General features: G+C 36.6%; 2 protein-coding genes across 2 annotated transcripts; both read left to right on the top strand.

The window, feature by feature from the left end:
- The first annotated feature begins 5,145 nt into the window (after positions 1–5,145).
- LOC133731025 (uncharacterized) lies at positions 5,146–11,120 on the top strand. The gene is made up of 7 exons (XM_062158502.1): positions 5,146–6,576; positions 6,936–7,070; positions 7,153–7,474; positions 8,511–8,634; positions 8,979–9,885; positions 10,425–10,553; positions 10,642–11,120. The coding sequence occupies exons 1-7, from the start codon at positions 5,638–5,640 to the stop codon at positions 10,912–10,914; spliced, it is 2,829 nt and encodes a 942-aa protein (XP_062014486.1). The 5' UTR covers positions 5,146–5,637; the 3' UTR covers positions 10,915–11,120.
- Positions 11,121–16,400: 5,280 nt separating this feature from the next.
- LOC133728411 (F-box protein At4g22280-like) lies at positions 16,401–18,986 on the top strand. The gene is made up of 4 exons (XM_062155828.1): positions 16,401–16,458; positions 16,952–17,938; positions 18,248–18,379; positions 18,469–18,986. The coding sequence occupies exons 2-4, from the start codon at positions 16,958–16,960 to the stop codon at positions 18,751–18,753; spliced, it is 1,398 nt and encodes a 465-aa protein (XP_062011812.1). The 5' UTR covers positions 16,401–16,458; positions 16,952–16,957; the 3' UTR covers positions 18,754–18,986.
- Positions 18,987–24,832: the final 5,846 nt, after the last annotated feature.

Raw genomic sequence — 24,832 nt, 5'->3', positions numbered from 1 at the left:
AAGCCTCATTAAACTACTATTTAAATTTGGTGTTCTATAAGAATTTTTTTATTTTATTTTATTTTTTATATAAAAAATGTTGTGAAAGCATGCAACATCCCCGTCAAGTTTACTAATAGGTTTATTTGAAGTATGTCTGTTCTAAACTGTATATTTTTCTTATTAACCTTGTTTATGTAAAAGAAAGAAAAAAATCTCACATCAAAGAGAGTGACATGATAAACTACAACATAGAAGTGAAATGCGTACTACTAACTACAACATATAAATGAATTACGTACTACTAACTATAACATAGAAGTAAATTACATACTACTAACTTACTTATGTACTACTAATTGCTCCATAACTTCACATCTTATGAAAATGTAGTGTAGTTGGGGACAATATTGGTCCAAACTCTTCAGAACCAGTTAGTAATGAGCATCTATTAACTCTACAAAATTAATCATCCTCCAACTCACAAGCAATCCTTTTATTTAGAAGGCAACATAAGGAATTGAAAGGTGGCAGACAGAGAGCCTATACCGATACATTAAAACATATTGACTTGGTTAACTTAAATCAGATCGTTAACTTCAACAAGCCCGGATCTGGTTTCCGATCATGATTGCTGTTATTGTGAAACTAAACAGTTTGTTAAGAGATCATCAGCATTGCTTATTTGTTTCTCAACAAAACTTGGTGTGTACACGTCAGTTTTCCGGTGGTGAAAGGCATGTGATGGAAGTGGCAACGGTTTTACTCTGCAGCTCTGCTAATTCTGTTGTTTTGCCCTTCTACAAATTCTCCGCTAAACGCAGTACCACAGGGATCAATTTTTTTCTACCACAGTGTTTTAACTTGTGAAAGCCCATTCATACATGTTTGGTGCTATGAGATACTGTTCTGGAAGCAAATTAAACCAACAGGAAGAAGAAACTGTTGCTTTTTTATTAATGTTGCTTCAAGCAACTAGAGCAGTCGTTACACCACTATCAGCACTAAATACAATCTCACACAAGGAAACAGTTGCATAGAGATGAAAAAAAAAAAACACCATTATTCTGCTTGTTATTACAAACTTTGCTCACATGATAAGCGAAACACTACACATATTATGGCTACAGCAGCAAAGAGGAGTATATGATGTTCCAATGTTCATTTTCTGTTTGGAAGTTGGTTTGTGCGAAAATCCATACTAATATGATGCCTTCCCTTAAAAGAAACCAAAGATGCTGTTGGAATTGGAAGAGCAAAAACATACGGCTCGGTGGAAACATGCTTCTGCAGGAAATCTTTGCTGCGTACACTTCAACTTAAGCCTGCATTTATAACAAAGATATTAAATTAAAATCTCCAACTTTGGCATAATTTTTGCATATAATTGCAATATAAAGACAGATTACTGATTTTATTATTACTGTTATGGCTATTCAGCAAAGACAAACGTAACTATAAAAGTTACGATAAAATTCATAATCTTCCTTTTAGAGCAAGATAAGATTTTAATATCTTATCAAATGGTAATAAAACAGAACATTAAACAGGACCGTAGACAGAACCTATGGTTAATAATTCGAGTAAATAAGGCAATCCAAACAGCACAGAAGACAAGCTGGCCGGAGATCCTGATAACTTGAGTAATTAAGATTATAATATCAATGCTGAAAAAAACAAGACAACCTTTGCTTCTGATCAGGAAGAATCATGATGCTTAGAAGGTTAGGAACACAACACTATAAGATCAGAAGGGAGTCTTGGTTATTAGTACTTACAGAAATCACCAAAAATCACAATTCTGTGCAGATTAACAATGAAATTTATATGACAAAGAGTATCGCTTGATTCATCACCACAACAAAAATTTCAGCTGCTTCTAGGATCTTTAGGAAGATATGAAACTAAATTCGATAGCAACACAAGGAAGGAAAACGTGAACTATGGATTGTGAAGAAACCCTTTAACATAACCTGGCTTTATAAAGAGGTCATAATGAGATAATCGACAAATTACATGCAACCAGCCATGGCTATGTGTTTACACCTGCCTCAGACGGTTATGGAGGTGTCGCCAATGGAGGAAAATCCTCGACCTGGAAAACGTGGAACAATGCATGCATTGAAAAGACAAATAGCGCAAGTAAATGAATTCATCATTTATGTTCTTTCTTCCTTTAATCACATAAGCATTGCGTAAGAGAAACTGAACATTTACGAAACTTGTCCTGCTTTCCTGAAATTAAATATGTTTTGGCCATCCAGTCAGCCTTCAGGCACTCAAAGATTATAATCTGATCATAAGCCATACTATTACGTTTTAGTTCACTTTATTCAAGAAAAGGATTCAACATATGCCAAAAATAATAAAGCATGAGTGAAGACATAGGATCAAGAATGGTACATCTTATATGGATTAGTTTTACATCAGTCTCTGGAAAAAGTTTCAATATGGAAAACATCAGTAAGTGCATTGGCCAACTAGCTAGCCTAACATTAGAAGGCTACATAATTTTTGTTTGGAAAAGTATAACAAGGGTTATTAGATGTAAAAACGATTCCTGAGTTGGTTTTGGAACTATATTTTCTAGTGACATTTCATTGTTGGGGAATATGAATTTGAGCTAAATGCTCTTATAGAGAAGGATCTGGATATGTACTTTTACATAAGTTAAATACTCAAGAGCGCTAACAAGATGAGTGAACTACGTTAACAACAAATGGCAGCACAGAAATTAGCATATCCTAAATCAAGTTTGTTATTTTCAGAAATTTGTATACAAGTAAGTTACTACTCAAAGGCGGATTTCATTAGAGACTAGGTCATATAAGTCCTTCACATTTTTACAATCTTCTTGTAAGTTAGAAGCAAATTTTGCATGATGCAGAGCTACGTATACTATATAATCTCATCACAAGACTAACAGATAACACAACGGCCACAAGAAGGTATTAACATTCCATTCTCTACTATGTCTCAAAAGTAACATGCATGTTTCTGAACTATGATGAAAATGGAGAAGAAAACCTGCTGATGAAGTGTGGGGGAAAAAAGGAGAAGTTTGTGTCATGTTTCTGAACTATGATTAAAATGGAGAAGAAAACCTGCTGATCAAGTGTGAGAAAAAAAAGGAGAAGTATGTATTTTACAGATTTCTCAAGCAATGAAGCTTTTGACTGTCAACTTCTGTGGAAAATCGATAGGGTTCAAAAACTCTATAACTCATCACACAACTATATATATGACAATCAGTTGAACAACTGGTAAGTGGTAAATGTACTTCAAACATAACGGCAGGGGATGTTCACACATTTGATACATGAATATAAACAAACCCAAAGTTGAAAGGCCTGAAAGGAATGAATATATACAAGAATAAGTTATATGGGTAAGCACTAAGCACCAACTATACCAAAGTTTAAATGAACAAATAACATGAACAACTTGAATGGCTCAAGATGGCTTTTTTCCTTCTGTGCACATGAATGGATAGTTTCCAGCTTGAACTGATTTGCAATTTTTTTCTTTAATGACAATATATCGATCGGAGATTCAGAATCAACCAAGATTTGAGAAACTTTGTTACTAAACAGAAAAAGGACCCATGAACCAATATTTAGTTGGAAGCATTTTCCTTTTCAATTGAAGCATACATAGGGATTATAATTTAAACTTTTTCATATGAAACGTGGTAGTCAAGGGGTGTAAAACAGACTTTATTCATAGTTACCTGAAGATGGTTACCATGCCACTTTGCGTGAGTGAAAGTCTGGAACCGTCATGACTCATGAGCAGGGAAACTGGACAAAGCACAACCGTCTTCAAAACGTGACACAAATCACAAATGTGATCGAATGAAACAAATACTTCTATCTCCCTTCATAGAATCTTTTCTGTGAAACCTTTCTTTATTGGTGAACGATGGTTTCTGTTTTTCCATTACATCAAATTTTCTGAAGGGTAGGTTCTATTGGCAACTCCAAGCTCGATACATATACCTCTTTTACATAGCTTTCGTTTTAGGGTTTAGGGCTTATACATTTGCAACTCTCCAGTCCTGCTAACATAAGAAACAATTTTAAGGAAATGTGAGAGGTTACCAAATCAGATGGCTTAGAATAAATTCATTTGTTCCTCAGTCCCTTCAAAATTGACCCTTAGGTTAGTAGCTTTGTGCAACTCTCAACTGTTATTTTTGAACTTCCCATTTTACCCTATTTCTTTTCATACTGCCTTCCCAATTCTAACTTTCTCTCATCTCAATACTACCGTGATAGCTTAGCTCAAATGATAAGCAAATGTAGCTTTTAGCTTATGAATATTTCTTTTTACCAATTTCTATAAGCATCAGCTTAATGGTGTAACTTTTGAAATACGCTGCTCTATTTATTTTAACAAACACCTTTTGCTACTTAATTTATAAGTTAAGCAGCTTTTTATGCCTTGCCAAACTGGGCTTGAGTGACCTCCGAAAAGGTAATATAAATTTCTTTCAATAGAATGCAGCCAAGAACTATGCAAGATTTTGCTGTCTTCCCAACAAATGTATGACTTTGACAATGCAAATAGGTTTTCTGTTACTACCCACCAAATTCTTCGTTCTTGCATCATGTATGGCAAGAGTTTGTTAAAACTTTACACATATATCCTTAGTGTTCGTCGACCAGAAAATGACGAGAGGTTGGCTCTGTAGGGAAAAACTGTTAAGAAAAATCCCCCACAAAAATTTCATTGCAGTTTGGGCATCTTGAAAAATCTGTTTAATGAGTCTTAAGAACCTCATTCTTAAGTTGGATGAAAGTAGGTTGTGGAAGTGTCATGAAATCTCGTTATTTATGCATAGGTGCTATGAAGCTTAAACATTTGAATTTCACAAAAGGTCAAGTTCTATTTATTCAAAAAAAAAAAAAAAAAAAAAAAGGTCAAGTTCTACAACTTAGGGCCGTAGTGTAACTATTACAAATTTGTGGGCTTAATCTTCACAAGCCCAATCCAACTCTAATAGGGTACGCCTCGTATAAATTCTCAAAGTCGGAGAGCGAGTTGCAGAGATGGTGAAACCACGTCGTTTAGGATTCTTCTCTCTGTTTTCATAGCTTCAAACTCCGACTCACTCTCAGGGATTCACTACATTTTCCGGGTCAGATACTTCTAGGTAACTGTCTCTGTTTTCATACCAAGAGCACGCTCAAGTCTTATTCTTTGGGATGTTTATCTCTGCCGAAAAAAGTAGTCTTTATTTCCGTAGTTCTATGTGTAAGGGCTAATATTCAATCTTTATTGTTTGATTCATGGAGATATTAGAATTTCCTTCTTATATATATGTTAATACAAGTGGGTATTCCAGGATACCAAGAATACTTTCACAGTTTTACTACCCATCTGGAAAATCTTGAATTTAAAATATGGTGAGACAAGAAGTTTCTATTTTTGTGAGTAAAATGACTAAGAGTATTCTTATTAGTTATTACTATGCACAGATAGATAGAGACATCAAGGGTTTAGACAATTTCATGCATTTGCTTCTGCTTCAATTTCTATGCTGAGGATGTTTATAACCTTTGTGATTCTTTTTTTGTTGATAAAAGCTTCTTGATGAACCAAAGTTATAACATTCGCTGCCATTTTCTCTTTTTCCGAATATACTAGGTAGTACCAATGGATTCTCATTCAAAGCTTGAAGAAAGAGTTAGAGATAGGATAAGTGAATTGCCAGATCTTGTTCTTATTCACATAGTTTCATTTCTTGAAACGAAATATGCTGTGAGGACCAGCATTTTGTCCACAAGATGGAAGGGTATATGGGCCTTTAGTCCCAATCTGGACTTCCGCGATAGATTTACGAAGAACAAAGCTGGTTTTGTGGATTTTGTTGATAGGGTACTTATCTTCCGTGACGCGGATATTCAAAAGTTTCGTCTCGAATGTTCCAATATTGGGGATTTCTCTCGTATTTATAGCTGGATTCGTACTGCAGTTAGGCATAACGTTGTTGAAGTTGATCTTAATTTTGGATCCAACAGAGACCAGGTTTATGAGTTGCCAGACAGCCTTTTTATGTGTAAATCACTGGAGGTGTTGAAGGTGGTATCGGGATGTATTACTTTTGATCCTCCATCACAGAGGTTTCCCAGTCTCAAGGTCCTCAATGCTTGTCTTTATTATCCTAACAATGACTCAATGGAGAGGCTTTTCTCTTGCTGCCCTGCACTAGAATATTTGTCTATAAGGGCAACTATTGGAGATGAGGTTTTGAATTTCAAAGTGTCTGCACCTGAACTGAATACATTTAAGGTAGATTTGTTCAATGCGTATAAAGATGAAAATGAATATCACAGCGAAGATGAAGATGAAGCTCCTGAATGCATTGATGTCTACAACTTCTTCATTAATGCCCCAAAGCTTGAAACCATTGATATCCATACCGATATCTTGTCAAATTTTTTCTTTGAAAATGCAGCATCACTAATGAAAGCCAATATTAATCTCACTGACCATGATTCAAGTGAACGGCGTACCTTTGCTAATTGTGCAACTGCACTTCTGGCAGCAGTTTCCAATGTTAAGGATTTGTCTCTTTCAGCTCATTGTTTCAAGGTAAGTATGTCTTAACTTGTTCCTTTTACAGTATTTGGCATAGAAGATTATAGGAAGGAAAGACATAGATGTGTTGGAGGATGAAAAACAAAGGTGTGCGCTCCCTTCTTCTTCCAGTCAGATGAAGAGTGGAAGGGTGAGGAATGCATGCAGGTCCATTAATTTCAGTTGACTTATAGCTGGATAGATTGTGAGGATGAAATGAATTAAGTCCTATTAAGAGTTTTGTTTGGAAAGGAAATGCTAAAGAAATATAGTTGTAATTCCATAAGAAGGTTCTCTTTTGTATTTTCTTATAATCCAAAATCATATGCACGTGGACTGGTTTCTGTTTGATCATTACTTCATCATTCATGTAGGCTTGTTATCTCCCCGCTTTTGATAACTTAAGCAAATTGAAGCTGGTTTTTCAAGATTGCCATCACCTGGAATTGCTGTTACCAGAGTTTCTCATCAGATCACCTAAACTGGAATCTCTCATCATAGATCATTTTGTAAGATGTATTTCCAATTTTGCTTCTGATAATCAGCATATGCTAATAAGATTCACATTCATATATTCTTTTAAATTTTCAGGAGTATGCTTGTGGAGAACATACCAACAACCGTCGTTGGAGTCAACCAAAGAAGGTGCCAAATTGTTTGCTGTCACAGCTCAAGACTATCAGCCTGAGGGGATTAAGAGGAGCTCCTGATGAAATGAAAATGGCAAAGTATTTGTTAATGACTGGTAAAGTTCTGGAAACATTGACTGTTTCAACTACAACTGACAGGGATCTTCTTTCTGTGTATGCAACAGAGAAGGAATTACAGAAGACATTCTGTACCTTTCAAAAGGGTTCAAAGACTTGTGTAGTTAAATTCGTCAAAGACAAAGTTAGTAGGTCCCTAGACTATTAAGTTTTTCTTTAAGTCTAATTTTTTCGTTTTAGAACGATATTGGCATCGAAGTAGTAAAAGCGCCATTATTCTGAATCTCTTTGCAGTAATTGTTTTGTGCCTCATTATCATTCATTTAATCTTGGTTTTCATTTTCAAAAGGTTGTATTCCTAACTTGATAAACGTTGGATCTGACATTTCATCACTGGGAATTTCTATTTCTATCAGATTTTCTTAGGAGATCATCAGCACTGCCTATTTGTTTCTCAACAAAACCTCGTGACTAGTCATACATAGGTACCACGGTTCCGGCGAATGGGATGGATGGAAGTTGCAAAATATATATACTCTGCTTATGTTGGTATAAAGGTCATGTACTCATGTTAAGTAGAGACTCAATAGAGTATTCAGATATTGTTCGGATTAGCAAAACACATTTTAGTGGATTAGTGATTGTCTTTGTGTCTTATGCTCGTAATTAGGTTTAACAATACAATATTTGATAAACGTTCATAATTCGAAGTTTCGGACCTTTATTGAAAGAAAAAAAAAAAGAAAAAAGAAAAAAAAAGAGATAGTTTGGGCTATTGAGCCCGGGTCAAGTAACAAAAGTTCCTAACCGAGAGGCCCATTAGGTTCTCACTTCAGGGTTACACGGAAACGACGTCGTTAACCTCCAGTTTATATTTACCTCCTGACCCCGTACCTGTATTTTACAGTGAGTCGCTAGCTTTGTTATCTCAGGTACGTTTCCTCTGTAACTTGGTTTTACCTTGTTGTTATCAGCTATCAACAAAACTGAGAACACTGATTCTAACAATACAAATTTGAAATCTTACGCCCTTTTGTTGTTCATTTGTAGAGAAAAGATGTAGGATTTGCTTTTGTTTCTAGTTTTAAAGCGAAATATCGCTTCTGCAAAAATCTCTCTTCTTTTTTTTATTGACCGAGAAAATTGAATTTGTTGCCTGAATCTCTGAATTGAAATGGGTATTCGAGGACTTTTCAGAATAAATACTTTTCGTTAATTCAAGTGGAAATTTTTGGATTGAAGTGTTGTGGGTGAATGAGGTTCTTATTGGATATGATGATTATGAAGAAGGGGATTGGATTTTGAAATATAATTGGACTAGTTTTGAAAGATATAAAACACCAGTGATATTGGATTTGAAACATCAGTAACAATGTAATATTCTCGAATCACAAGTGTGGGATTTGTCAGTTGAAAGGCATTCATTTTTTTTTTTTTACTTGATCTAATCAAGCAATTTCACTATCTAATGTTAACTGCCAATTTCATCTCTTTATCTGAATGGGGCCCTAAAGAGTATTTCCTGTGATTATTATTCGTTTGAAAGTTTTGATCGAGTTGCATAGTGACATAGTCTTGATCAATTGTTTTCTCTGCTTCAGATTATGTACTTTTATGACAAATTTTTTTTGTTCTTTTCATATAAGGCTTTTATGCTATGAAAGTTACAATAATGGTTACATGTTGACCAAGTTATTGACAATGCTTCAGGTTACATATGGATTCGAAGTCTAAGAGTCAAGCAAAAGCTAAAGACAGGATCAGTGAATTGCCTGAAGCAGTTCTTTGTCACATACTTTCGTTCCTTCCCACCAAATACAGTTTCAGGACCAGCATTTTATCCACAAGATGGAAGAACGTATGGGCCTCTGTTCCCATCCTAGACATCTGCGATGAAGCCACATCTGACAAAACTGGGTTTATGGCATTTGTTGATCGAATACTGTTCTCTCCTCAATCATCTAACATTCGAAAATTCCGTCTTCATTGTTCCTCTGTTGACGATTTCTCTCGTATTGATAGTTGGGTCTGCCGTGCCATCCAACGTAATGCTGTTGAAGTTGATCTTTGTGTTGAATCACATGGAGAGCATATTTTTGAGTTGCCTAAGCCGCTTTTAATCTCGAAAACACTAGAGGTTTTGAAGTTGGACTCAAATTATGTTATTAATCTTCCTCTATCAAGGAGTTTCCCCAGTCTCAGGTTCCTCCACATTACAGTTGATTCTCCAGATAGTTATGCAATGGGAACAATCATTTCCTACTGCCCTGTGCTTGAAAATCTGACTGTAGATGGAACTCTTGGAAATCATGTTCGTAGTATCACTGTCTCGGCGGCTCAACTAAAGAGTTTAAGAATTAGATTGAGGAGCACTACAGATGTTCTTCATGATGCACACAACTTCTCGATTAATGCCCCAAAGCTTGAATCCCTTGATATCGAGGAGGATATTTTGTCCAATTATAAGTTAGAGAATGGAAAATCACTGGTGAAAGCCCATGCTCGTGTCATTGACCATTCTACAATTAGAGGTTGTGACTTTCTTAACCGTGCAACTGCGCTTATGTCAACAATTTCCAATGTTAAGTATCTGTCTCTTTCAGCTATGTACTTGGAGGTAAGTATGTGCTATCATTCTCCTTGCACTATGTTTGGTAGAGAATATATAGAACATGTATGGTAGAGAAGATTGTAGAAAGAAAAGAAGGGGTGGTTGGGAATGAGGGAGGAAATGTATGTTTTGCCTTCTTTGAGGAGAGGAAGAGCTGAAGGGTGACGCAGTCATGCGGGCTCATGATTTTAGTCCTTTAATAGTTAGACAGGTTTAAGGAAGGAAAGAAATCTAAATAGTGTTGTGGCTTGGAAGGAATGATAAGAACCTGAGTTTTAGTTAGGCATTTTTTTCACTATTCCATCTCACTATCAAAAGCCAGTGCTTCTTTCATTTTTGATTTTCTAAACTACATGAAGGAAACACACATTCCTTGCTTTCAAAATAGGGTGCTAATGATGTTGTGTTTATCATTCCTACTAATTTTTTTTTTCTGTACTCAATGTATCCCATTTCAAAGATTTTTTGAAATAGTATATTGTGCATAGGAAACACTTAACTTTTGTACGTGTTTCTGTTTAATCTGAACTTTATCTTTCACGTAGGATCTTTGTCTGCCAACTTTTGGTAATTTGAGCCACTTGAAGCTGGTTGCTAACTATTGCAATTACTGGGAAGTGCCAGACTTGCTCGAGAGAATTCCTAAATTGGAATATCTCGTCTTAGAATATAAAGTAAGATATATATCCAGTTTTGCTATGTTATTCCAATATGCAGCTCTTGGAGATTCACTTATCATAGATCCTTTTAAATGATGATCAGGTGATATTTATAGGTGGAGATTCAGAGTATCAAAGGATACCAACGGAGTCTGTGCCTATTTGTTTGACGTCACACCTCAAAAGTATCTCCATAAGGGGATTGAAGGGTGAGTCCAATGAACTGGAAATGTTGAAATACTTGTTAAAGAATGGTGAAGTTTTGGAGAAGATGACTATTTATGCTGGTGGTCTTCTGCATACAAAAGAGGAGTTAAACAAGGAAGTTTGTATGTTTACAAGGGGTTCAAAGACTTGCAAAGTTGAATACATCTGAGATGCAGCGCATGGTTACAAACTTACAAGAATCTGCTATATTTCTAAGCACCATATGTGCTGTGCTTAGAATAAAGCAGGCATTTTTTTTTTCAGTCTGTGCAGTCTGTTGTTTTTAAAATTGTTAAGATTTTTTTTTTAGTTTTTTATTTAGCTCTGGGGAGTTTGATTTGGCATAAGACATAAATAATACAAATATTTATCGTGTTTAGGTTCTTTCACTCTGCTTGTTACGGTCCGTGCTCAGGTTCTCTCAATCGATTATATCTCTCCTTCGCTAATATAAGGTTGCATGACTTGCATCTGTACTTCTTAGTTTTTACAATGAGCTGTTTACTTGAACAATATGCGACTCAATATTGCATTTTCCTCATTTTCTGCTGTTTTAGGAAAAATTGAACTTAAGGTATAACAAGACTAGTTCAAAACTATTTTTATCTCGTACAAATGTGTTGTTAATTTCCCAATCAAGCAATTTCAATATATACTGTTACCTAAAATCTTTGGCTCTTTGCATTTGAAGTCTCTGTCTCAATTACTTTGGCTCTTAGAGCAACTCCAACAGATTCCCTATATTTTGATTTTTCTCTACTTTAGGGAAAAATAAGTCTCTTTTGCTCCAACAGATTCCTTATAACTATCCCTATTTTAGGGAAAGTGAGGAAAGAGAAAACTAAATTCCCTATATTTACAGCAAACTCTAAAATTTTAAGGAAGAATATGGAGATTTTAGAGATTGTTGTAAAATAAAGAATCTGTTGGAGTTGGAGAAGAAAAAGAGGCTATAGCTTTGACTTTTGCTTCCCTATAATACAGAAATTATAGGGAAGCTGTTGGAGTTGCTCACTATTTGTTTTAAAACCAGTCACAACAAACGCTTGACCAGAATAAAAGGACCTAACAATTCCCCAGAAGAAAAATAAATGGAGGCAACAGTTCCCCAAAGTGTTCTTCTAACCTTACCGAGGAATGAATGTAGTTGGCAGTAATTAAATAGAGGAGATCAAAAGGCATACAAATTCTTTGAATCGAATAAAACGAGGCAACAATTAAATGTAGTTTGGAACTGTAAGGTCTTCAATCCATTGTTTGCTACACTTCATAAATTAGTTTTTCCCACACCCTTTCTCACAATGAAATGCTTAAAGATTCGGTAGCAGTTACCAAGTTCGATTTGAAGCTCTTATAAGGTAAGTACTACGCTTTCACCAGTTTCAATATGTGTAAATATCTTAGGATTGTGTTCTTGTTTATTTGTTTTAAAGTTATTGCAATTTAATCATTCTTCTGAATAACCAATCAGACTGCAAATGACTTCCTACCCAAAACTACAAGAGGAATTAGGAGAAGACAGGATCAGCCAAATGCCAGATGATGTTCTCCTTCGCATACTCTCGTTGCTTGATGATACAGTTTTAGCTGTGCAGACCACCATTCTGTCTAAAAGATGGAACAACTTATGGACTTCCATTTCTAGTCTTCGATTGGAAAATCATTAATACACCGTTGAAGAACTCGAAGAAAAATATCTGATGATCGTTTTATGACAGTTGTTGATCGTGTGGTTTCCCTTCATGACTCTACAGACATCCGAAAATTTCGTCTATCTTATCAGAATGAAGGCTTACGAGATGAAATGCTAGCTGATGATTACACTCGTATTTGTAGATACATTTGCACACTGTCGTTGAGCATAATGTTGTCGAGCTTGATCTTTGTCTTAGAAATTTTGGTAAAAAAATCCCTTTTTGGCTTCCTGAAAGTCTTTTTATGTGCAAAACACTAGTTGTTTTGAAGGTGGAGTCCAATATTTTTAGTTTCTCAAATTGTCCTACAGCAGAGTATTTCCCAAGTCTCAAAGTCCTCTGTGTTGAATTTTTTGAACATGATGATGATTCATTCCCAAAGCTTTTTACTTGTTGCCCTGTACTTGAAGTTCTCACTATTTGCTGTCTGACTCCTGGCCATCAAACGTTTTTGAATATCAATATCTCTGCTCCTGAATTGAAGACATTGAGAACAAAATTGGAGTTTAATCCTTATTTTAATGTTCCTGCATTCAATTTTTTCATTAATGCCCCAAAGCTGGAGAAGTTGGATGTCAATGATGACTTCTTTGTGTCAAATTATCTCTTTGAGAATGGAACATCTATAATGAATGCTAAAATTAGACTTCATACTGAAATGATGAATCTCCTCTTGGTGGCGTTGCTGATCGTACATTCGTGCTACTGCTCTATTTGCAAAATTATCTAATGTTGGATATCTGTCACTTGCTGTCAATGGGTCTGGATGTAAGTCCTGCTAACCTTTTACATATTTCACACTTTTTGACCATTAGCAGAGGAGTGAAGTTTCTAATTTTTAATCTCTGTTATTTTTCTTGTGTTTTGACCATACACATTTCATTCTTGTAACTAGATACCTTTTCTGCGTTTGGCAGTTTAATTTCTCAATGAGGAGTTCTGCTTGTTAATTCCTTTATTTTTTTGTGTAGGCGTCCTACTTGCCTGAGTTTGTTAATTTGAGTCGATTGGAGCTGGTTCTTTATGATTTCAATTACAGGGAACAAGAGATGTCCTATTCTGAAACATCTAGTCTTTAAACTGCATAATGTAAGATGTATGAATGTATTATTACTTGATACCAACATGCCGCTATTAACAATTTTTATTTTATCCACTCTTCTAAATAATTTGCAGCGTAATGAATGCAATGTTTTCAATCCACTGGAGCTTCCAGCTTGTTTGGTATCTCACCTCCAGACTATCTCCATGAAAAGATTCGATGGAGAGCACGATGAGATGGAATTGGCTCTGTATTTGTTAAAGAATTGTGAAGTTTTGAATACAATGAGTATCGACACTACGAGAGATTGGATGAGTATCCACACTCCAATTCTGTATACAAAGGAGGAGTTATTCAAGAAATTTTTGACATATGAATGTGGCTCAGAGTCTTGTCTTATCAAGATCTTGGATTGAAATCCTCATCTTTTGTTGTCAACGCTAAATAAATAAGCTGCTTGTTTTGAGTTATGAATTTCTCATCAACATTTTGTCTGTTAGCTAGAACAATTATATGTTTCAGTGCTTTGGAGTGTTGAGATGAATCTATTTGCAAATTGCAGTCATTGCTCGAAAGCAGGATAAGTTTCGTGGGTGTGCAGTTTCTCACGCAATGTTTTTGTGACCCAAAGAGTAACGGACATTCATTAATTAGAAACTCATCTGCATTATCTGTCTTTTCAGAGAATGCGTTTCTCACACAATGTTTTCGTGACCAGGAGAAGAGCAGACGTTTACCAGTCGAGTGTTTTCCTCCATGATCGACATGTGTAATAACCATGGCAGTCTGTTGCATGCATATTGTCGCGTTTCACCTGTATAAAAGCCAGGGCATCCTAATGGTCTCTACAAAATTGAAAGTTCTCTTCCTTTCTCATTACTTCCTGCATACCTTAGAAGGTTGAGGTTTTCCCTGTGGGGATGGATGTAGGCGATATTCGTTGCATGGAAAAGTTTCCTAGTCAATCTGCAAACCTTAGAGATTCCGATCTGACGAACGCTGTAAGTACTAAAAACTAATTCTGCTCTACAGGAGTCTGAGTTTATCTGATAAGGTTGTTTAGATCTCCTTCTAAATCGTGCTTTTTACTAATAAGGAACTTGGCTTGATTTTTTTGCCATAATTTCTTTGTTCAGCAGCTACTGCAGATGTGAATTTGTATAAATGGTTCAAGTAATATGCCTAATATTTTGGTCTCCCGTGCTGTTTGGATTTCCTAATTTGCTTAAATTATCATATATGCTGTCTAAAGCTCTGTTTTATTACCTGTTGGTAAGATAATAAACTCTTGCTCCAAAAGGAAGATTAAGGATTACGGAATTTTGTTAGATCAAGGAATTTCTATCATGCTAAACTAGTATTTATCACATACATTTCTGTGTAGAGTAAGATGATTGTGCAACCTTAAAAACAAAATTATTTGATGCAGGGTGGACTCAGAGGCCTTGGTTGATGTTTTTGGTTGAACAAAGGAGAAACAAGCAAGACAAGACATCATCGGACTATGATGTTGCAGATCAGATCAAGACGAAAACTGAAAGCACAAATTCCATTGAGTTTAATTATCAGGTTGTGGTGCCTCTACTCAAATCCCAAACATTACCTAAACTAAAAATTATATATATAGTTCATTATTTCTTACATGTTAAGACTACCCGAACAAAGAATGCATGTGGTGGTCTTTCTCCGTCTTGGCCATCCAACCTAGACCTGTTTTAGGTTGGTGGCTGCGACGGAGAAAGATCATCACATTTCATGGTACGGGTTCTTTTCAGGTACTTTAAAGCCTGTCTCTGCTCTTTGTTATTCACTCTTCCTGAGACTGTTCAAATTGGTAAATTTCAAAACCAACCCCGACTAAACCTTTTCATCCTTTGAACACCACCCACCACCACATCTGTTAGTTAATGATCGAGAACTAACAAGTACTTCCCCTTTAATTCTGGCCAAGTCAACATCTGCCTTCTTACGAAAGTGTTTCTGAGCATGTAGTTTCAGAATGAAACAAACAGCAGCTGCAATTGAATTTCATCATTATCTGTGGAGGGTGTTTGTGTGAATGCATGTGTCCAAGGCTGCTCTATAGGGGAGAAGGATGATGGGATCCGAACTGAGGCGACGGATTAATGTTCTTTAGCACTACTGGAAAAACTTAAACCAAAGAACCTGTGTTTGTGTGAATGCATGTGTCCAAGGCTGCTCTATAGGGGAGAAGGATGATGGGATCCCAACTGAGGCGACGGATTAATATTCTTTAGCAATACTGAAAAAACTTAAACCAAAGAACCTGGTGACATTGTTTTTGGACGATGCTTCTTCATATAGTCAATGCGAGGAAGTTAGTAACTCCAACAACGACGTCATCAGTCTCGTTGTCAAGGTCAAGTACAGTGAAGATAGCAGAGGATCAAATTGATACTACAAATGCCTTTGGGATGCTGGTTGTATTGATCGAGCGTCCTGTATGATGACATAAACAAGACATAGCGGAAGTTGGAGAAGTGTAAATTGTTTTTTTTTTTTTATTCATTTTGGACACATTACAGTAATTTCTTGTGGAATACTTATAGCAGAAGAACAACTTTAATGTAATTTCTTTACATATCTATGTCGTTCATGATATACTTTAATCTTCTTTCTTCTTTTGAAAGAATGGAAACTTTGCTGTCGATTGTTTTGTTGGCAACTTGGCATAGGTGTTCCATACAAGTTTTTTTTTTTTTTTTGGTAAACAGAAAAAGAAGTTGAATATGAGGTAGTTTTTGAGCAGAGTATAGTAGTATTATAAAACAAACCATTGACTTTATTAGAATATCAGTCTGATACACAGTTGTTGTAGAGTAGAGTATAGTAGTATTATAAAACTTCCTAAACAAGACTCTGAAGAGAGTTAATAAAGAGATAATGACGTTGTTCTACCCAAATCCAAGAGTCAGGGGTAGACTTCCTCTCAACCTGTCCTCTCTCTGGTAATCTGGTATGTTTGATTTCTGAAACAAATTTTGGCTGATCTAGTAAATTTCTGTTGTCTATAAGTTCCATTCTTTACTAGTTCCTATAAACCTAAAAAAAACCGGTGGAACATCTGTTTTTGCTTTTTTTCTTCTGTTATTGTCTAGTAGCTGAGAAAATCCAGGTGAAGAAATAGATGATATATTCTTGAGGTTAATTGCTGTTTCTGACTCTTTTTTTTTATTTTTCATTTGTTAATTTAAGGCTTTGGTTGCTTGAATGAATTTAAAAGAAGGGTGAGGTTAAAATTAGTGTTCTAGTTTGCTTGCATTTGTGGGAGTTCAAATTACTTCGTTAAAGTTGTTAGAAGTGCTTGTCTGTGTCCCCTGCTTTGGTTTCTATGCTACACTACGGAAGATACATGAAAAATCTTGTTTGAAATTTGACGATGAGAATCTTTTTGAGAAAAATTTTAAAATGTGATCTCAATTTGACTATGTTTTTGAAAAATTATCAAGGTACAAATGGCTTGTGAGTCCAAGCGTCAAAATGGAGTTGATAGAATCAGTGAATTGCCGGATGCAGTTCTTTGCCACATACTTTCCTTTCTTCCTTCAATATATGCTATGTGGACCACTGTTCTGTCTAGGAGATGGAATAATTTATGGACATCTCTTCCAAACCTTGGCTTTGATAACAAAGATTTTCCTACAAATCATACAATGTCTTCGATCCAGTCCTTCAATCGTTTTATGACTGCTGTTGAAGATGCACTTTCCCTTCACCGCTTATCAGACATTCGAAAGTTTTCTCTTTCCATTTCTGTAGTACACTTCAGTGTCGAGGATCTCTCTCGAATCAATAATTTGATTTGTTCTGCCATTAGGCATAATGTTGTCGAAATGAATCTTTCTTTCTGGGCTGAAGATTATATGAAGGATCCTTTTGTACTGCCTCAAAGCCTTTTCATGTGCCCAACACTGGAGGATCTGACAGTCTTTTCAGATTTTAATACTTGTGCTCCAACCGCAACAGGGAGTCTCCCAAGTCTCAAGGTTCTCCATGTTTCAGTTTTATGGTCTGATGAGAATGCACCAGAATCTTTTTTTCGGAACTGCCCTGTACTTGAAGATTTAACTATAGCTGGAAGAATCTGTTTTCATGACATTGACTATATCAATATCACTGCACTTGCATTGAAGAGGCTACGAATATCGTTGCGCTGTTTCATTGAATGGTATGATAGTTGGTACACTTTTTCTATTTATGCTCCAAGCATGGAATACTTTGAACTCGAGGAGGATGCTTTCTCAAATTATATTTTCAAGAGTACTAAATCTCTAGTCAAAGCCAAAGTCCATTTTCTTGACGAAATTCAATACCAAGATGAGATGGGAGTCTTTTATGATAAAGATCCTGGATTCGCGAATCGTGCAACTGTGTTGCTGGCAGGAATTTCCAATGTTGAATATCTGTCTCTTGATAACCAGCCTCATTGTATGGAGGTACTGCTTATTCCTCAATTTGTTCTTTTGAATTTATTGTTACAATGTAGTGAGGCATGCATAAGGTGAAGATCACCCATGATTTTTGAATAGCAACTAGGTCTTAATAACGAAAAGGAATATCCATCAGGATGGATAATGAGGAAATAATTTCTTCAATGATACACCAAACTAGACATTAGACACATGACACATTTCTGATGGATGCATTTTTTCCATTTTGGTAATTTATGATTGAACTAGTACTAAGAACAAAATGATGTTGATATTGACTGAATTTCTGTTTGATTGATATTATGGTTCACTTAGGCTTGCTATGTGCCTGCTTTGGAAAATCTGACCAAATTGAAGCTGGTTCTTCGTGACTGCTACCACTGGGAATTGCTTACAGAGTTGATCATCAGATCCCCTAAACTGAAATATCTTGTCTTAGAGCATATTGTAAGATGCATTTCCACTTATGATACATCATACCAACATATAGCTCTGAACTGTTCTCATTTCATTCAATGTTTCGAAATTCTTAACAGCACACCAATGTGGATAACAAATACCCAGAGGAATCAGAAAGTCGATGGAATCCACCAGACTTTGTGCCTATTTGTTTGCTCTCACGCCTTAAGACAATCAAAATAAGGGGATTCAAAGGAAAGCGTGATGAGATGGAAGTGGCACAATATTTGCTACAGAACAGTGATGTTTTGAATGAGATGGCTATTAATACAGGTGATCTTCAGTGCACAAAGGAGGAGTTAATTGAGGAATTTGGTATGTTTCAAAGGGGTTCAAAGGATTGTAAAGTTCTCTTTAGTTAAAGGCTTTGTGTAGTTCTTTTATGCTGAATGCTTGTGAAGTTGAATTCATGATATGCAATTTTAGTTGCTACTGTTGAAGGATGTTGAATTATAGTGTGCCTCTTCAAAGTAGGGTTTATTTTCTAGAGTTGTAATAGGAGAAGGTTCTAGATTTCCTAGTTATATTCAGATTCTATTACCTCGTATGTACTTTGTAATTCCCTATATAAAGAGCTCCTATTATCAATAATAGAACATCATTCTCTCAAATCATATTTCCTACAACACGTTATCAGCACGAGTCCTAACCCTAGCCCTAAAAACCAAAAACCTAAAAACCCTAAACCCGAAACTCCCCTCACCACAAACTGCCGCAAGTTCCTAGCTCCTACCGCACCGCCGCTGCCCTCCTTCAGCATCGCTGCACGCCTGTTGCCCCTGCAGCACAGTCGCACGCCCGCTGCCACTGCAGCACCGCCGCACGCCCGTTGCATCCTTCTCCTCTCACTTTTTCCTCTCGTTCCTGTGCATATCTATCTGTTTGCAAGCCCCGAAACGTCTAGTTCTGGACCTTTGATAAAAGTTCTTTCTTCATAAAAGTTGTTCACCTCTGTCTCTTCTATCTGACCTCCAAATTTCAGCCCTATTGGAGTCGTTTTGAGACCTGTACACCAATCGAAGTGGGAGCTGTTCAGAAGTGAATCTGCTCCGAATTTCAACAAGTTTTTAAAGATTAAAGTTCCTGCTTTCTTGTCTTTTAAATTTCTTTATTTTATTCGGGGATTTGCAACCTCCCTTCTCCTCCATCCCACCTTTCTATAACGTGGGTTCGATTATTTAATAAGCGGAATTGTGGAGATTCACGCTACATACGAACTAAGAGCGTTCGTGATATTCGAACTAAGAGCATTCGTGATCTTCGGACTAAGTGCGTTCGTGATCTTCGGACTAAGAGCGTCCGCAAGCATCGATTTTTGACCATATTAAACATCATTGTTTCAGTCTAATCCAAATATTCTTGGAAATAGATTTCTTGGTAGCATAGCTCGGACATCTTATTAATATTAGTTTTCGTGAAAGCATTGACTCCGAAACTAATTTGTTCTTATTTCACTTCTCAGGATGTCGAACTCGAACAGACTCAATTTTGTTCCATTGGATTATGTAGGCAAAAGATACCTATTGTGGGCTCAGGACGTTGAGCTCCATCTTATTTTCCCGTGATCTATTGCACACAATCTAAGAGCTTTGTTCTGAAGGAACTGCTCCAGACCCTCAAACTGAGATTGACAATTCCAGGGCACTTTCCCTAATGATGCGTCATATGGATATAGACCTCTAGTTTGAGTTCATGAATGAGGATAGCGCTATAAAGCTATGGCAAGCGCTTCAGGAACGTTATGGTAATGTTCGTGACTCCATCCTTCCTAATTTAGAAGCAGAATGGAATGATCTTTGCTTCTCTAACTTTGATACAGTCATGCAATTTTATTCGGAAGCTCGCCGCATCAAAGCAATGATGCGCATATGTGGCAAGACGATCACAGAAGACCAATTGATTGAGAAAACCCTCAACACCTTCCCTGTCTATGCTATAAGGTCCTCTAATTTATTCCGGACTCATGTAAACGCAAGACGGATCACAAGTTTTCAACAGCTTATTGAAGCTATGGCCACTGCTGAAAGACATGGCAACTAGCTTGTGAGAAGAGAAATTGATAGGCTTCGAGATGGCCACCAAGAGCATCGTTCCATGGCTAGAGAAAGTCGCCATAGACGTCATGATCCATATGATCGAAATGCTCATGAAGGTAATCGCCAAATGTGACGATCACGCGACCGTAGGAGCCGTGACTTTGAGGGACGAAGGGTTGGAAACCATGAAGCCAACGTTGGCCATGGTCATAATTTTCCAACGCCTCAGGTCCTAGGGACCATGCACATTGCGCCAATGCGCCTTAATCAAGGGAGAATCATCTTCATGGTATCTATTTCTGATATGGAACGTCTGATCAATGGGCCTAAGTTTGCAATGTACCTAAGAAGGTAGGTGCCTCACGGTGATCAAGACATCGAGTCAAAGAAGACTTTAAATCTGGCGATGAAGACAAAATGCCGAAGATTTCTTTAGTATAGTCTTTTATTTTTCCAAGAATTATGTAATGGCAAGCCATAATCAATAAATTAAATAACTCTCTCTCACTAGGCTCACCCAATTAAGTATGATGTCTAGCTAGGAAACTAGCTAGTTGAGATTAGTGGTACTTAAGAGAGTCTCGCTCCACTGACATCTCTTCTTACTTTCCTGGTCATGTTTAATTGGAGTTACCAAAAGGATTGAGTGACTACAATTTGTCTTAGTTTGATTTTTATTTTGGATTAATTTTTGGTTATGAAACTTTGATGTAATCATTGGCTATTAATAAAGTGTCGATTCTTTTATTTCATGTCTTGGACATACTTTAATTCGAACTTTATTATTTCAAAGATATAAGAGCCAATGATTTTCATGTGGAAACACATTGTGAGAATGGACAAGAGTTCCTTTGCATCACCTCTAATGACTACGGGCATAAACGAGTATTAGAAACTTATGTGTCGCTCTAGTGGGTTGTATGCAACCACTATTCGAGTCATTGAATCCAGCCATGTCATGAGAAATGATTTATGGGATTCTGACACATATAGGCTTTGACATGACCGTTTGGGACACCCAGGTCGTGATATGATGATCCGTCTATTAAAGACTTCACACGGACATCCATTCTTCAAAACGAAGAGAAGTAAGAACCAAAAATCGGTTCGAGGAGAAGCACATACGCCTCACGGCGCCAAGACTGTGCATGACCAGCCACTTAGGGCAGGTGTCGTCTACCCCTACGGTAACAATAGGGCCTCTTTGACTCCTTTTTCAAGACTAAAGTCCATTGTGGCTTCGTGGCTCAACCAAATTCTTCCTTGGTTGCTTCTAAGGCCCATCGTTCGTGTTTGGACCCAAAATGAACATTTTGGCCTGACAAGGCATGTGTTGGAGAAATTGAGCCAATGTCAGTGGCTCAAGCTATATATTGTCGACAAGCTCGAAATATATATTTAGAGGCTAAATAAAGCCTACTATGGAAGCATGGAAGCATGGAAACATGAAAAGTCAACTTTAGCATATTTTCCTACTTCGGCTAGGAAAAACAGAGCTAGACAAGGAAGGAGGGGTGGCAGACTAACCAAATGAAATCGAAATGTGCTGAAACTTTCCAGATCCATTCTAGAAAGCCCAAGGATCATTTCTTATGAAGAGTGCAAGAGCTTTTTTTGAGTGGAAGGCCTTCAAACAATCAGCCCAATTTTCTACAGAAGCAAAACTGGAAAACTGGACCTGTAAGAGGTCCAGCAGCATTTTCGGCCCAACCACATGGAATAAAAATCTGAAAATTTGTCAGGATGATCTACACTCATAGTGGAACATTTCATATGAAGAAGTCGAAGGCATATAATGAAGTCTTGTTGGAGAAATAATTGAAGGAATAAAGGGGCAGAAACTGACCTAAAACCAGCTCAATATTCACATGTTCATGTTTCCTACCCACATGAAGAAAGCTAGATGCTTTTCTCTTTTTCCTTGGATATATTTTTCTTCTACAATCTCTTTAATATATCATCACCACTTCCATGTTGCTGCACCTTCATGCTTTGCTTTCATTTCATCTTTTCTCTATCTTTTCCATATTTTACAAGTGAACTTAGATCTACTTTCATTATTTTTCTTCCACTCATCATTTCACTCTTCTTTTTCTTCCCTATATAAACACCTTCTCCTCTCATTCTAATAGACACATTCACATTCAACAACAACATCTCTAAGATGATCTAAGTTCTCTCTAGAGCAAACCTCTCTAAGAGCAACCCCTCTCCCTCTCTTTCTCTTACCGGTGATCACACTCCTAGTCCTAGTCTTCTCAGAAGCCGACTTTCAGTGCTACCAAACCCTCTGTCAACGTGCTTCGGTCCTGGTCTCCTCGGGAGCCGACGGTAGTGCCGCGACCACAACGGTTACAGAACCAGCCAAGCAAGGGTAACGCCCTAGCAACCCAGCTGATGTGCTCATATTATCCTATATTTCTATGCCTCTTAATCTTGATTTTTATGTTTAGGTCTCTTTATATATGATTCATTTATGTCTTTTAGTGTTTTTGTAGGTTTGTTCCGTAGAAAGAAGAAAAGAAAAGCTAAAATGAGCTAAGTAGGATTGAAAGGCGATTACAATATGACGTTCCAGAATCTGTCTGTGCAGAACACCCAACTTCGTCGAATTACTGGGAGTTACTCAGATCGAATCAGACAATGAACCTTATATCATTGGAAAGCTACGGATGTCTACTTTCTGTAGAATTTTACGGATCTTGATTTCGATACTTCTGGAGAAAGTTATGATTATTTGAGTGAAGATAGGTCGGACAGGAAATCTGCTCGGGAATTTACAACCATTAGTGGAGAACTCAAGTTCCGTGGCACAAGAGCATCAATCCTAATGTTTCAAGGAAGTTAATTCAGATGAGGATTCAATGATGAACTTATTCCTACTTCTACAAGAGATATTTCAAGCTTTTCCCATTCCAAATGAAGAAAGGAATCTAAATCCAAGTCTTACAAGGAGACATGAAGCCAAAGATGAGCAGAAATCTTCCCTATATAAGGGAGCACAAATTTACATGAGAACCAGGAGTCTCGGGAGCACAATGTAGACGCCTAAGGAGTAGAGACGACTAATCCATCTTTCCCTTCTTTTCCCCTTCCATTCTTTTTATGTTTTTCCTATGTTTTATTTAGTTATATTTTGTTAAACCTTTTCTAGGGTTAGGATGATGCCCTATCATGATTGCTTATGTACTTTGATGATTTATTGATGGATTTATAGTTTCTTTATGATGAATTCTTAGTCACTATTTGAATTGATGCTTTATGTTTAAGTTCTTTGATTGATCACCTTAGGGCTTTGCATCTAGTAATTAGAAGATTAATTTGAGGCGTACCTGCAATATAATTCAAATTAGCTTCTTGTGATTAAGAGTTGTGAATTACATTATTGTCGTACCTGAAGTAATGGTTTGCATGATTCTCTTGTTTTCTAGAACGTAATGAGTCCTATGTGTTAAATTTATGCCGTACCTGGATAAACTGCATGTTAGGATATACGACCTCTGCCGTACCTGGAGAGAATCATACACTTAAGGAAAACTATGGTCTAAGTGCCGTACCTGGACTTAGATACGAGAATTGTCATCAAAATAAATAAAAGAATCTGTTAATATTGCATCAAAACATAAATAGGATTGTTAGTGGTTGATTTCGAAACCCTAGGTTTTATCATTATTTGTTTGTTTCTTTAATTTTCACATTATTCCTTTATTCGAAAACCCAAAAATCAATATCTTCTTTTACTTGATTGTTTATGTGATTTTGTGTTTGGATTAATTAGGTTAGGATTTAAATTAATTATCAATCCTCAGTTGGAACGACCTCGTATTTGCACACTATACTAACGACGATTCGTGCGCTTGCGAGTTTTAATTAAAATTTCACAACAAGTTTTTGGCGCCGTTTCCGGGGATTGACAATTCATTTTAATTCTAATTTGATTACCAATTTTGTTTTCTTTTTGTTTGTTATTTTGTTTCTCTATTTTCTATAATTTTCTGTTTTGAATTTGCTAACGTTAAATTTCTTTTTCACTTTTCAGGTTCTGTACCTGCCTTTGACGTATATTCTGGACATCTTCCTGGAAGTTTTAATGAGCTTATTACATATCACCGGAAAGCTACACGAGTCTAGTTTCCAACGCACCAAGCAGATCCTCGTTTGGAGCTGTGAGCTAAGAGATATTTGAGAAATACCGAACAGTGCTCAATCTGCGCGGAAATTTTTCCTGATGACTTATGCAATCTTTTTTTACTTCAACATCGGCTTTGTGCTATTCTTCATTAAATCCCAGGGAGCTCTAAACTCTTCTCTTTACTTTCTTGTTTTTATTTGTCACTTATCTCTTTTCCATACTTTTATGTGCATTGCATGCTTTAATTCTCTCAACATTGAGGACAATGTTAGA

Source organism: Rosa rugosa, chromosome 2 (assembly GCF_958449725.1).
Source record: "Rosa rugosa chromosome 2, drRosRugo1.1, whole genome shotgun sequence".
Lineage (NCBI taxonomy): Eukaryota > Viridiplantae > Streptophyta > Magnoliopsida > Rosales > Rosaceae > Rosa > Rosa rugosa.
Note: the sequence above shows the minus strand (reverse complement) of the source record. Positions and strands in the feature narration are given on the sequence as shown.

What these genes read in the sequence shown, in the direction of transcription:
- LOC133731025 (XM_062158502.1), top strand. Translation starts at nt 5,638, where the DNA reads ATGGATTCTCATTCAAAGCTTGAAGAAAGAGTTAGAGATAGGATAAGT. An exon ending in TTTCAGCTCATTGTTTCAAG is followed by an intron (nt 6,577 to 6,935) that starts GTAAGTATGTCT and finishes TCATTCATGTAG; the next exon opens with GCTTGTTATCTCCCCGCTTT. An exon ending in TAGTAGGTCCCTAGACTATT is followed by an intron (nt 7,475 to 8,510) that starts AAGTTTTTCTTT and finishes TTTGGATTGAAG; the next exon opens with TGTTGTGGGTGAATGAGGTT.
- LOC133728411 (XM_062155828.1), top strand. Translation starts at nt 16,958, where the DNA reads ATGGCTTGTGAGTCCAAGCGTCAAAATGGAGTTGATAGAATCAGTGAA. An exon ending in ACCAGCCTCATTGTATGGAG is followed by an intron (nt 17,939 to 18,247) that starts GTACTGCTTATT and finishes TGGTTCACTTAG; the next exon opens with GCTTGCTATGTGCCTGCTTT. An exon ending in ATCTTGTCTTAGAGCATATT is followed by an intron (nt 18,380 to 18,468) that starts GTAAGATGCATT and finishes AATTCTTAACAG; the next exon opens with CACACCAATGTGGATAACAA.